Source organism: Melospiza georgiana, chromosome 1, assembly GCF_028018845.1.
Source record: "Melospiza georgiana isolate bMelGeo1 chromosome 1, bMelGeo1.pri, whole genome shotgun sequence".
NCBI lineage: Eukaryota > Metazoa > Chordata > Aves > Passeriformes > Passerellidae > Melospiza > Melospiza georgiana.
Genome location: NC_080430.1, coordinates 9,459,500 through 9,472,993, shown reverse-complemented (window position 1 = coordinate 9,472,993; position 13,494 = coordinate 9,459,500). Strand labels below are relative to the sequence as shown.

At 44.1% G+C, this 13,494-nt stretch overlaps 1 protein-coding gene across 2 annotated transcripts in view; it reads right to left on the bottom strand.

The window, feature by feature from the left end:
- Positions 1-4,181: 4,181 nt before the first annotated feature.
- The window catches only part of DNAJB6 (DnaJ heat shock protein family (Hsp40) member B6), a 57,158-nt gene continuing 47,845 nt past the window's right edge, over positions 4,182-13,494 (bottom strand). The window contains exons 9-10 of one of the 2 annotated variants that reach the window (XM_058020675.1): positions 12,739-12,942; positions 4,182-4,819 (exon numbers count right to left, since the gene is read on the bottom strand). In XM_058020675.1, coding sequence (XP_057876658.1) covers positions 4,737-4,819; positions 12,739-12,942 — 287 coding nt within the window. In that variant the 3' untranslated portion in view covers positions 4,182-4,736. Of the gene's footprint in view, positions 4,820-12,616; positions 12,943-13,494 lie in introns of those variants that run through there. The other variant, XM_058020668.1, reaches the window with a different exon arrangement.

Genomic DNA, 13,494 nt, shown 5'->3' with positions numbered 1-13,494 from the left:
AAAAAAAACATCTGCCATAGAAGACTTCATTAAATTTCAACCACCAGCAGCCTAAAGAACAAGCAAATTGCTCAGCATTGACCAAAGGATGAGCACTACCCAAACAAGGGATGGAAAAAATGACATCTGCTGTTTCAGTAGAAAGGTGCATGTGTGTGCCAATGGAAACAGACACTGAAGAGATGCAATCAGACATCCAACCACTGCAGTGAGGTCCCTTTCCCTCCTTGAAGACATCGTAGAAAATCCATGATTGCTTCCAGGCAGGTATTGAGGCGTTTCCCTGAAATCAAAGCATTCAGACTCATTATCAGCACAAGTGTTGTAATCTCCCTCTCACACTCACTTCTTACTTTTTGGGCTGGTTTTGCAGTGACAACATGAGGCCTTCAGGAAGAGGCAGGATCCTGCCTATGTCAAGTCTGGGATACTTGAAACTGTAGTTCAGGATATGCCAAATGACATGGTCAGTCTCTTTTTGTCATGGTGAGAGCAGAACCTGCCCCATGCTTGGAAATGTCATCTCACGTCAGCTCAGCCACTTTGTAAATGCTTCACCCACTGTCAGGAGTTAACAGCTGGTGGCTAAGAGGGCACCAACAAGGTACATAACAAATCTGACACTTCCTAACACCCCACCTAATCCTTTTTGGCTACAAGAGCTTGTGAAGAGACAAAGTGTGCTGACACAGGGCAGGTCAGTCGATCATAGCTCCAAAGATGAACTTTTACTGAGATCTGTATGTGGCTCTAAGTGCCCTCTTAATTCTCATCAACGGGGAGAAAAGTTCCCTTGCCTAGAGTTTTTAGTGCAACAGGTAGCAATGAGAAAAATTTTGCAATGAGTGGTAAAAAATATCTTAAGAACAACTTCCCCCTTGGAAAGAAGAGAATTAAATATAGCTAATCATGGGCAAATGTGCCACCCCCACCCTCCCATCAATGTGTGAGTTACAGAGCAGCAAGGTGTTCTGTGGGCAAGGAACCGTGAGAGAGCCCTAAAATGTAAGCTCAGTTTGGACATAAATGAGAACTGTACAAGATAACCAGGTTCTGAAATGCAGGAAGGACTAACCTGTGCATCCAGGGAATCCTGTGCAACTAGCACACAAAACAATAGGGGGAAAAGGGAAATTAATAGAATTCTTCACAGGTAGAATAAAACAATGACATTTGATATAGTAACAAGCTAATCCCACCACTTGATAGGCACCAGTTTGGTGGCACATGGTGGGGAACATTCCTGAAGAGCAAGTGGGTACAGGTCACACATTTCAAATGTGGTTGGGAAAACATGCTTACCTGATGATTATTGCACATTTTCTAGATATTTGACTCATCACCTTTTCAGTGTGTTATTTCAAGAAATACATACAAAGGCTCATGAGATAGTTTGAAAATTGGGGAAAAGTGAAGTCTCTGTAAATGCAGCCAAGCCGACAGAAGGAAACAGAGCTTTGTGTTACCTCTAGGAGCAGGATGTACAGGTCTGCAAGCTGCTCGTGAAGGTGGCACCAGCACGGAGTAGCTGAAAACTTGAAAAATATTTTTTTATCATTCTGACACCTACACACTCTGAGAGCATTTATTGCAGGTCAAAGTCTTGCCAAATCTTGGTTCAAAGAGTAGAAAGTGAAGATCTCTGAAAGGCGTGGAAAAACAACTGAATTTAAACCATTTTCACAGTGGCAGCTTCCAAGTGAAGAGCAGGAACATTTATCTATTTGTTTGCAATTGTGTCCCCTCCATTGCAAAACTGGGGCTTTTCCAGTGTTATCTTTTTAAGGAACACCTTTCTGTGTATCCCTCCTGTTACTCAACTGTTATCTACCCTAGTAAATGTATTTTCTTATGGATATATTTCAGGTCTTGGAGCCTAGGTATCTGCTCCATAAAGAATCATTTTGCAATTCATCTTATACATCACATCAGGCTCTGTATTTAAACTAGCTCTGTTTCTGTTCTCAGCTCTTCCACAGAAGTACTGTGGGATGGGCAGGAATCATTTCCCAACTTTCACAATACATTTATTCACAGCCATTCTTGGGCCAGCATCATCTGTTATCAGTTGTGGTGTCTCACACCCACCTGCATTTTTTCCTACCCTGACACATATTTAAGTGTCCACATCATCAGGCAGCCTTCACCTGTGGCAGATGGATGCACTGGGACACTGAACCATGTGCCTGCTCCTACAGACACAGCACAGCTCCAGGCTGTCCTGGAAGCAGCACAGCCATGAACACAGTGCTACAGCCACGCTACACTTGAGCAGCTCCCCTTCAGCTAAAATCCAGAAATAATTGGGCTGAGAAAGGAGGAATAAGGCTCAATGGCCATGGGCTCACATCTCTTAATTTCCAGGCAAGCTCGGACAGATTCTGGGTAGTTATGGGAGAGATGACGCCCGTGCTTCCCTCCTCTGGGGACTCTGTTTCCCAGGAGTTTCTCCCAGGGCTGTAGGAGGCCACCTGTGAGCAGGGCAGCACCCTTCCAGTGGGGTGAGGATGCCTCTGTTGAGACAGGCTTTTCCTCACTAATTCAGAGCCTGCCTGCAGCTCTCCTAATTAATGCTGTGCCTGCCTCCATCGAGCCTGACACAGGGATTGAGTCAGGGAAATATTTATGCACCAAACCCCTGTCTGCTCTAACTCTTCAAGGCACATTCCTGATCTGGAGCCACTCTGTCCCATTACGTGAGGCTGCTCCCAGCACAGGGACAGCCCTGGGGAGACCAGCCCTGTGCTGGTGTCACCTCTCCCTTCCTCCACCTCTGCTGCTTTTCCAAAGCATGCACTGTGTCCCCAACAAAAAATGAGCAATAACAGCTTTAAACTAACATCTGTATGGGGGCATTTCTCCTGGAATATGGAAAGCAACCTAACCAGGATGCAGTTCAATGGTGTGCATTATCCAGGATGAATATTCCTTGCATGGCAAATGTGCAAGCTCTGCTTGAAGTATACACACACTCCTCATAGTGATGTTTCCAGCCAGAATGAACCCTCATTTTCCAGTATCAGCCATTTGACACAGGGACAGTATTGACTTGCTCATGGATTTAACAAAAGGAATTACCTGGAATGCTTGTGGGCGTTGTGTGAATGAGGACTGTCCCCCTACGCTTACAGCCTGAACTTTAATGGGAGTGAACCAGACAACTGATGCCAGTCTACAGCACAGTGCAAGAGGACAAAGCATAAAGGCAGATTTTCTTTATTTTTAAATATTAGTAACACTGCACAAAAAAGAAAAAAAAAAAAAAAAGTGGTACTTAAGTGACAGAAAACCAGTACTCAGTCCTTATTTAATTTTAACCATAATTTACAGACCTTAAGAGAGTTCACAAATGGTTATTATGTGTTATATGGTGCCTGCAGAGGGTTACATTGGGTAACTGAAGCTAAACCATTCAGATACCAGAGACACCAGAATTTGTTATATCAAACCATGCCAGAATGCAGACTTTAGCTTTTCTGTTTAGCTCCTCTCTTACACCATCATTATGTGCATTCCTGCATCTTTGAAACATTAGGATGAGTGAGTTTCTCCAGGAACTGTGGACTTTCAATATTGCCAGGTTTAAGGCTGTTACATCAACAACATATTGGCAAGAGGAAGACAAAAGAAACAAAACAAAACCATAAGCTGCTAACTCCTACCTGGAGGTTAAAAAAGGAGACAACACACTGACAAGAAACATGCAGGTGAATGCTTAAGGCAACAACAGAGGGGCTCTGTACACACTAAAAGGTTAAGAGAAGCAACGTGTCATGCACATGAGACGAGTATGGGAAGCAAGGAAGTCATCTTGCCAGGAAATATGTATTTCTTTTAAATCTAAGACATCTTTCCAAGCCAAAAAATGAAATAGTCCTGCAATAAAACTGATGCAAAATGCTTTCATATATAAAGGTATAAGTTCTTTGCAGAACAAGTTGATAAAATCAAAAACGGATGCTGAAAATATGTTTGTTATCTAAAACCTACTCAGGAGAAACAAAGAGCAGTTTTAAAGTAGCACTTGGATCATTTGTCTCTAGGTTCTGAAAATAAACTTTTAAAACAAGGAATGATTTCACTAAATGATTCATCAGGAGTCAACTAAGACTAAAGAAATCAGTAGGAGTGCTTACAGGAGACCATCATTACTTAAAATCAGAAAATATAACTTCAAGATGCAATTTAATATGAGGGAACATTTTATTAGGGACAGAACTGCCCAGCCTGGGGGAAAAAACCCAAAAACCCAACCATAAAAGTCACTTATTAATCTTACATAAATTACCCTATAAGAGCTCATGTCTCAGTCCCACTCCCAACAACATGAGTGAACAGGACTCTTCTTTCAACAGGCCTGATTTGATGCCAGTGACCAAACAAGCAGGTATTTGCCTTTTATATCCTACAAGACAAATAACAAACACTAGACTAGAGTTGCCTTAGTCCAAGGGAAGGAAGAGGTAAGAAATTCTGTAACTCTTTCCAATCTTCCAACATGACACAGTCTAACCACGACCTGCCTCGTCTGAATTCCCCAACCTGAACGGGCAAGAAAGCCACTCCGTGAAACTAAAAGGAATAACATAGTGCAATTTTAGTACAGTTTTAAACATGAGTCACTTCCTTGGTAGCAGTGAACAATCAAAAAATATACACAAAAAAGAGGTGTGCTCGAAGGTACATGAAGTTGTTGTCATTATTTTAAAGGTATTGGCATAGCAGAGAAGTCCATTTTAGTAACTCGCTTTGGTTGACTTCTTCTTCTTCAGTTCCTCTCTCTGCTTCTGCTTCCTCCTCTTGCTGCCTTCTTTGTATCCTGAGGAAACATGGCTTGTAAAACACTTTTCACAGCATTCACAGACTTTTCTCTCTAGCAAAAGCACATGTTCTCTGAATGGTTTAAAGAATATTAAAGAAAAGGTCTGGCTTCCTAATGTGTTGTTTGTTTTTTTTTTTTTAATTGCCATTTCCACTATATGCCCCATTCTACTGTATCCCTTACATAGGATAGAAAGAAAATACTACCAATCTTTGAAGTTTTAAAAGATCTGGAGAACTTTCAAAATACTTCAAAGCCATTCAGGAAAAGCTTCAAAATTAGAGCACATGCAAAACCAGAATAATTTTCAAAAAGGAAGCAATAAATAAGACTTATGCAGCAGGAGCAATTTAAGTACTGGCATTTCCTGCTCACAGTAGTCAGAGTTACCACTATATTTGCATTTCCATTTTAAGACTAGGGAATGCCAAGAATCCTGAGTAAATAAGAAGGTGCTCAGTGTTTACCAATATATGTTTTATATGCTGGTCATCAGCCTGCTCATGCTTAACTATGCACCACAGGTTATATTCAACTGCAGCCCCAATGGTGCATGAAAGCATTGAGTTCAAGCAACAATTATTTTCTACAGGTTCAGTAGGCACAAGCTTCCAGCCATGTGATCATCATTCCAATGGTTTATTACCCCCACAGAGATGTGTGTAAAACAGGTCTTGCTCAGCATCACACCTTTTCCTCCAAACTTGCAGTAAAATCAACTTGCTGGCAGACTTGCATGGGCAGTGAACTGTGTGAACCACCACATCCACCTGGGTGCACTCATAAATCTAAACTGAGAGCCAGTAAACATTTCCCTCAGACAATCACTCTGTGATGTTTTGAGGCAGCTGGAGGGATCTTTCAGCTCAGTGGTGCTCTGTCACTGGAAATCAGCACAGTCCAGTGGCCAGGGCAGGCACAGAGCAGAGCAGCCCCTGCAATCCGGCCGAGAGGCAGGGCTGGGAGTCAGAGGAATGGCTCTGTGGAAAGGCACAGCTCTGCCTCTAAGGAAATCTATTTTTCTCCTCTGTCCTGTCATTAGGCAGGCAGAGATGGCCCCAAGGGAGCAGTTTCACCAGTGCACCTGGTTCTTCATCAATTTTTCAATAGCAAAATTAAGATAGGAAAAGGAAGTGGTGGGAGGCTGGGGGAGTACAAAGCCACACTGTGGCTGCAGTTTGCTCCTCACCAGAGCTCCTCCCAAGCACAGTTAGAGATGTGCCCACAGCAGAGCTGAAGTTCTTCAGTTTAAGTTTAAGACTTGGGGAGAAGCACAAGCTAAGTCTGTTGGCTAAAACCATTTGAGACATTACCAAAAGCTTAGAGGAAATACACTCATTGTAGCAACGGGAAACTGTTCTAGGTTATCACTCTAGCTCCTATGCTGTACCCACAGCATGACTTCATCTTTTGTAATTACCTGAGTCAAGGGGCAGGATATTTATTTAGAAATTGTGCCATGAGCGATCAGCCTGCACAAAGTTAGAGTGGAAACCAGTTTTCTTGTTTAAGGAAGAGAGGAACTGGTGGTGCTTAGCAGAATTGCAGATGACACTGGGTTTTCCCTGCACTCTGTCACCCCTTGAGCTAAACTCCTGTCCCTGTTCACTGTATGAACATCTCCTCGCCAGGAACTCCATCCAGGAAGTTTCCTTCAACATCAGCCCCTTGGTCACCTGCACATCACCAAAAATAGGATCCTTTTGCATTCAGTTCACTGAGTAAGGCACCCATCCCTGAGGGACTCAAGCATTTCCCTGCTTTCCCACAAAGGAGGAGGAAAAGATGTCCTGATTCCTGAGAATCAGTCATCTGGGGGTGTTATTCAGAGGATTCCTCCCTTTACTGGAAGGAAAACCAGATTCATATCAGCTGATCAGAACTAGCTCACGTAATAACTATGAAACAATAACACAGATATTTGGGAAAGGATCATTAAACCCTAGCAGGTACTAGCTTCATAATTTGTTTCATTTTTCATTCTCAAAACAGTGTCAGTATTTCTAAAAGGTTTCCACAATCAGGCATGATAGCATTTGATGCTGCTATTTTATATCATAATACTATTTTTTTTCCATTTTCTTCAAATGCTTGAGATTTTGAAAGCAATTCTAGCAACTGTTTCTTAAAAATACTGAGTCAATGTAAATTATGACTTGAAGTGAATACCACATAATTTATTGTCTTATAAATGAAACAACTCAAATGTTAAAATATTGTGGTATGAAGATATTTAGGCATTTGACAACATGGCCTCCTACCAGCCTCTGGCTTGATAAGGCTGAAAAGTGGAAATCTTTCAAGCGTTATCACTGACACACAGAAAGAGATTGCCCAAAGTAGGAGATAACACACAAACACAGAGTATTCCTCAAGAGAAAACTGCCAGGGCTTTTCTGTTTTGAGCCTGCTGTGATAAATAATTTCACTGTCTGCCATTTCCTTTTCTACCCCCACCTAAGAAGAGAGGATAGGTCAAACTTTGCCAGTCTGTTCCTCCAGTGATGCTGGGTGATAACAGCCAAAAACTTGATCCAAACAAGTGAAGCAGCTCCTAACATAAATAAGAATTGCACACTAAAGATGTAACCCTTCAGTGTCTATTTCACTCCAGTACTTCAACCAGCACTAATTAAAAGTATATTTAGCTGCCTTGGTTACAAGACTAGCCCCAAAGTCATGAGACAATAAAATCTGAATTAGAAAGCAGCAGCCCCGTGACTGATCAGTCTGCAGTGAGCCTGGAGAGCCGCCAGCATCCCAAAGTGTCCATAGAAACTTCCCATAGTAAGTGCCAGGCTGAACTGGCTCCAGCCAAACTGTGCTGGCCTTGGAGAAGGCTGCTCACATTTCCACCCTCAGCAGCAATCTTTAGCCACCCAAACTCTAGAAATGCCTCACAGGGCAGAGGGAGAACAGGTCGCCAAGAGCTTCACCAAGCTGTGACGTTTGGAAAACAGAGTCACTCAAATGCAGATAGAAATCTCCCTAAGTTGGGATTTCTTGCTTTTGTCAGCTGCTAGGGGCAGAGATGGGTGAAGCAACCATTTGGAATTACACCTGCTTTACTGCTTGGATAATTCTTGTCTAAAACAAACAGCATCAGCTAACCCACTCCTTCCACGTCATCCCCTTCTCTTCTGCTTCAGGAAGAGCCATGAGGAGCACATTCAGGAGCTATTCCAGCTTTCATGAAGCTGATGAAGGCTGAAAGCAACTTCCAGAAACACTTAGGTACAACTCCTTCAACCATCACTCAGCAAGGACCCAAACAAACTGGGAAACTTCTCTGCTGTGTCCCAGATTGACTTTCCTTCTGGCTTTCTACTTCCCTGCCATCTGCACCTTCCAAAGTCATGAGCTGGTTCAGTCACTGGCTGTGAAACTCATCACATTCCTGGGTGGCAGCTGCAAGGGAGGCAAGCACATTGGGAGGCACAAGTGTCCTGGGGAAGACACTCCTACCCAGTGCATTTCTGGTATCCTGCTTCTTCCTGCCCTGCCCGACATCTGCCTGCCCTACCAGGATGCACAGAGTGGCCACGGGTCTGCCCCACCTTCCTTGTGCCAGCACAGAGCAGCGTAGGAGTGAGCAGAAGGAAACAAGGTGTTCAGTCACGGCTGACAATCAACACCCAGCATTGCTGCTGCTTGACCCACACCAGTGAGCAATAAAGGCACAATTTTTATAGAGGATTTGCCAGGGTGAAGACTTTGGAGGAGCCTCCTTCCAATTTCAGAGTGAAACATTGAGGCTGGGGTTGGGAGAGATTCACAATTTCTGCTTAAGTTCCAAAGAAAATGTTCTCCAAGATCTACCAACTTTTTGCTAAGACTGTGGCCTCCTTTCAAAGCATGGAAGCAGCCGAGTCCCCAACACCCACAGAGCTTTAAAAGGACAATGAGGAACTTTCAAGCTGGGTTCTTGTAGTGCTCTTTCTAATTTTCTGATCTTAGAAATCTCTCTCTAGTCAAAACAATAAACTGCTATTTCAAAGGCAGCTGGCTTACTTCTGAATTGCAGCCACCCTCTGTTATTTTATACTGACCAGACTCACACAGGCCATTGTAAAAATTCACCCCAGATCAGAGCTTGAGTATAATTTCATGTGTGACTCAATTTGCAATTATAACTTTGCACTTTCACGTCCCCTCCCCTCAGCCTTAGCCACTGCCCAGCACCCAGCACAACCTGACCTACTAATTCCTCTCCTCACCCACAGCTCCTGCCTGTGCCACTGAGCATCCTGGAGAGGGAGCCTTCAGTCAAGGCCTGGGGTGGCAGAACATCCCACCCTGTCTAGGTATGCTGCTCCACTGTTCAATTGTCCACACTGTCAAATCCAAGGGGTGAGTTCTCCAGTTTCACTGGCCAACCTGGTGATGTAACCCCAGCTTTGATGTTTTAGGGGACTGAAAAGCTTTAGCAGCTTGCAGGGGCCTTCCTCTTCCTGCTTACTCACCACACCATTTTCTTTACCAATTCTGCCTAGAACTGCCACAAGAACAAACCAAGCCAGATACCACCTGTTTGACTCCTGTTAATTAGGGTAACACAGGCACTGAATGGATTTCCAAGGTTTTACTCCCAAATGGCAAGCAAAAGCTTGCAAGGCTCTGCAGCCATGGAAACCTTTCCACACACAGCCCAGCTGCCTTTGATGGGTAACAAGATGATGGATGGGTAACAAGATGATTTTGCACCAGCAGCCAAAACACCTTGAGTGAAGGCAGCTCTGGGCTAAACGTGGGGGCAGCCAGGCAGTCTCCAAATCCATCAGCCAGTCTCCAAATCCATCAGCCAGTCTCCAAATCCACCAGGCAGGCTCCAATTCCACCAGCCAGCCTTCCCAGCCCTGCCCCACATGGGTACAGCTGTTATCCCATCCCACTTGCACAGTTACAGCCAGGGGATGTGGGGCAAAGGGAGGGAAAACTCCATCTCTGCACCTCCTCATGTATTAGAATTCCACAAAAATCAGTGGCTTTGCTTTCCCTTCTCTTTCCTGTACATGCCCAAAAGGAAGTTTGTGATGGAATTATAAAGTAATTAGTTTGGATAACAAAGCACATCACTGTTACTGGTTAGTAAAGTGTAATTCAGGAAACTGCACATTGGTAAAAGGAACAGAGACTGAATTAAAGATGAAATGAACTACAAACAGCTCAACTTTCCAGCAGAGGAAACCATGCCAGGAAAGGATCAAGATTAGTTAAGCTAGTTCTTTTAGAGTGGTTTCCTCTTCACAGATGCCAGCAGATGAAAATGTAGCAAAAAAAGAATTATTAATGTTGTAAGTTGTAGGTTAATGCAAGCTATTTCTTTGAAAAGGAAGAGCAAACCTTGCAATATTATCTTCCAAATAATGAAAATTGTATCATATTTTTTTTGCTAGTTAAACAATTAAACATTTCAATCATTCTTGCTGGATAAAGGTGAAAACTCTCAAATCCAAAGCAGTAGTTTTTAAGGGGTAGTTACCACTACCTCTGGCATTAAGAGCTGCCATCCCCAGGTCTCTGCTGGCATTAGCACTACTTTGCACAGTCAGCTGTATATCACACTCTCAAGGAGCACATCAATTGCGGTGTCTGAATTCTTATTTCAAAAATTCCTTTTTGGAGCTAGAGAACTGTTTGATATATGCAGCAACTTCAGAGCACGAGAGGTGAAATTTTATTCTAAAAGGCCATTATGAAACCGAGAACAGTTTCCAGAGCAATTTCTACTAAAACACAAAGCATCCATGGTAGATGGAGAATTAAATTAAACTCTCAATTTTTTTGTTAAATACCCAGTGTGATAACTGGCAATCCTGACTAAGGAGAGGATTCATCTCACCTCTGGATATTGCCAGTCTAAAGGAGCTGGCCAGCCTTTCCTCTTGGGCACTAGAGAGATGCCACTTCCAGAGGGATTCCCACCACATAGTCAAGATTAAACCTATCCCCTTCTCCTTCATTTAAATTTCCTACAGACTTACAAATCAAAACTCAAACAGTCCCATTCTTAAAGCTGGGAAAAGAAAACCACTTCACTGCAGGTGAATCATCAATGACTGAGGGTCCGCTTGAGATGCTCCAACTGGGACAACATCTAAAACTGCTGCATGGCCCTGCTGTCAAGAACCCCACACTGGTGGTGGCAAAAACAACTGATTCAAGGTGGAACTGCACCTGGATTGAGGCCATTGAACTCGACTGTTTCCCAGTGAGCTGGGAGGGCTTTGGAGCAAGGCAGAAAGGATGCCATTCTCTCCCGCCGCCGGCCCGTGTAAGCTCGGCAGTGATCGGTGAGGAGCCAAGCGAGCCGGGCGCTCTCTGCAATCACAGAGCTGTGCTGGTGAAGCTGCTGGCTGGGCAAGGCACTCAGCAGAGGTGAACACCCATGAAGGGAAATGGCATTTCTGGCCAGGGCTCGTGCACACACTCCCCAGGGAGGGATTGAGACACTCACGTAGGTTTTTATGACTGACTGGACCAGTCCTTCAGCAGCCCTGTCCGTCAGAGGAACAGCAGGCAAAATATTTAAAGCAACAGTAAAATCTTAGTCTTACTGCAATCAAGTTTTCACCCTGAGTCTGTTTTGGCAACTCACAATCTACTGGTAAAAGAGAGCATTTTGTGATTGCACTAATACTTCTGGAAATTAATTTTAATTGCAAACTTGTGCGTCTTGGAGCATAAATAAATTCACAGCAGAAAGAACTAAGCAATCTTAAAAATTGCTCCAAAAATTGCACAGTGCGTGTCAAACTCAGCTGCTCCTTGGAATCCATTGCAAAATATTGTGATTGCAGAGGCCCTTGTGTGTCCAAAGGCAGAGCCAAGGTTTTGTTTTGCCAGCCACAGACACAGGAGACCAAACCTGTAGCCCTGGCATGGGAGGCTTCAGCCCAGAGGTTACATTCGGGCCTCTAACTTTTTGCCTTTTTAAAAAAAAAAAAAAGAAAATACTCAACTTGGTCATCTTTAAAGACACCAACAGCAACTTGACAGGAAGATATTAATCTAAATTGTTCTATTTTTTCAATGTGCCATCTATCATAATATCCTTAGGCCTTCCATACAAAAGACATTGTTGGGTTTAAAGGCTCATAAACACATTGGAAGTTGGTATAGCACTGGGAGCACATGAGCACCTGTTTTGGGATACAGTGCATATTTTTCATGTGCTGTGTTTACCCTGAGAAGCCTCATAGGCTCACACTTCCCAGCACTTCCCCTGATTTCACACTACTGAAAAGGGTCCTTGCTTTGGGCATCCAAGTAGAAAGGCATCTTTCACGTATCAGAAAACCTGTCCTTGCAGTCCTGGATGATCTCTGACCACAGGTTCCAATTAAATCAAGTAATTACGAGGACTTCATTGTCCAAGATAGCCTCTGGACTACATTGCCAAAAAATTACAGACTGGAAATATATCAAAGGACTAATTACTTCCAAAAATAACCCGGACAACTGCCACGTTGCCACGTTTGCCTGAATGTTCTCAGCCTCCTCTATTAGGATCTAGTTGACTAAAACTGCAGCTTCCAGAAATAGTATCAACTTGCTGAACATCTCCTTAGACAAGGAAGCCAAGCACAATTTAAGTAAATGAATGTGCAAAGTACTGTGATGAGTTAACCTCTAAAATGCCTTCACTTTTAACAACAAAGAGCACAGGCACTTCAGCAGCACAACAGTATTTGCCCTGGATCCTTAAATATCTCAGGGCGTTAGTGAATCTAGGCTAAATGGAAGATCAGAGCTAAAGCAGGATGAAGGCAAACAAGCTGCTGTTTATTATCTACCAGGGCACTAACATTAAGTCAACACACAGCACCAACTTCTTGCATGGCTTTTTGCACTTGGCTTTTGACTATGTGATGGGTCCTTCTCTGCACCTTTCTCACCAACATGCTTGTGCACACCTGATAAATAAATAGGGGTCTCGAAGCTGCTCATAACGCGGCTCTTGTCCTGCTCTTCCAGCTCATCACTACTGTAATGTGCGAAGCGGGGCGAGCTGCCAGGCTTGTGGGGCTTCAGCAGGCGCAGGTTGCTGGGCTGGGAGGGCAGCGCGTGTTGTCCTCTCCGTCTGCACTCCTCGGCAAAGGCCTCTTCATCTGCCTCCCCTGCAAAAAGCAACAGAGGCAAGAAAGGTGAGCTGCACCCAGAGTGAATGCATTTAGCCTGGAATAAAAGCCCTCAGAAATGGGCTGGGCGTTAGGGGTCACTAAGCTCATGTCTTGGATGTGGTTGGTCACGGACAATCCTGGGTGTCTGCGGACTGGGGAGTGTCTGGAGCAGAAAGCTCCATCAGTGGCACCCAAAAAGCCCACTAGATATGGTGACTTGGGGGCCACTGTTCCCTTTTCCCAAAGGGCAGGGTGAGGGAGCTGAGCACATGGCCCTGGACAGGATTTCTGTGCAGAGCTTGTCATCCCATCCCACCTCACCCGGACTGTCCTGCTCAAGGAAAAGGTAAAGGGAAAGGAGAGATCAATACCCAAGCTGGCTACAGGGGTGGTGGGACAAGAATTAAGCCAGCATGGGTTCAGAGGGGCCAGATGTTGGACATCACAGCTGGAAGGATGGTGGAGATGTGTGATGGAACACATGAGGACAAGAAATCATGTTGAAGCTGTGAGAGGTAAACACAGCCCAGGAGCAAGGCAGGCACACAC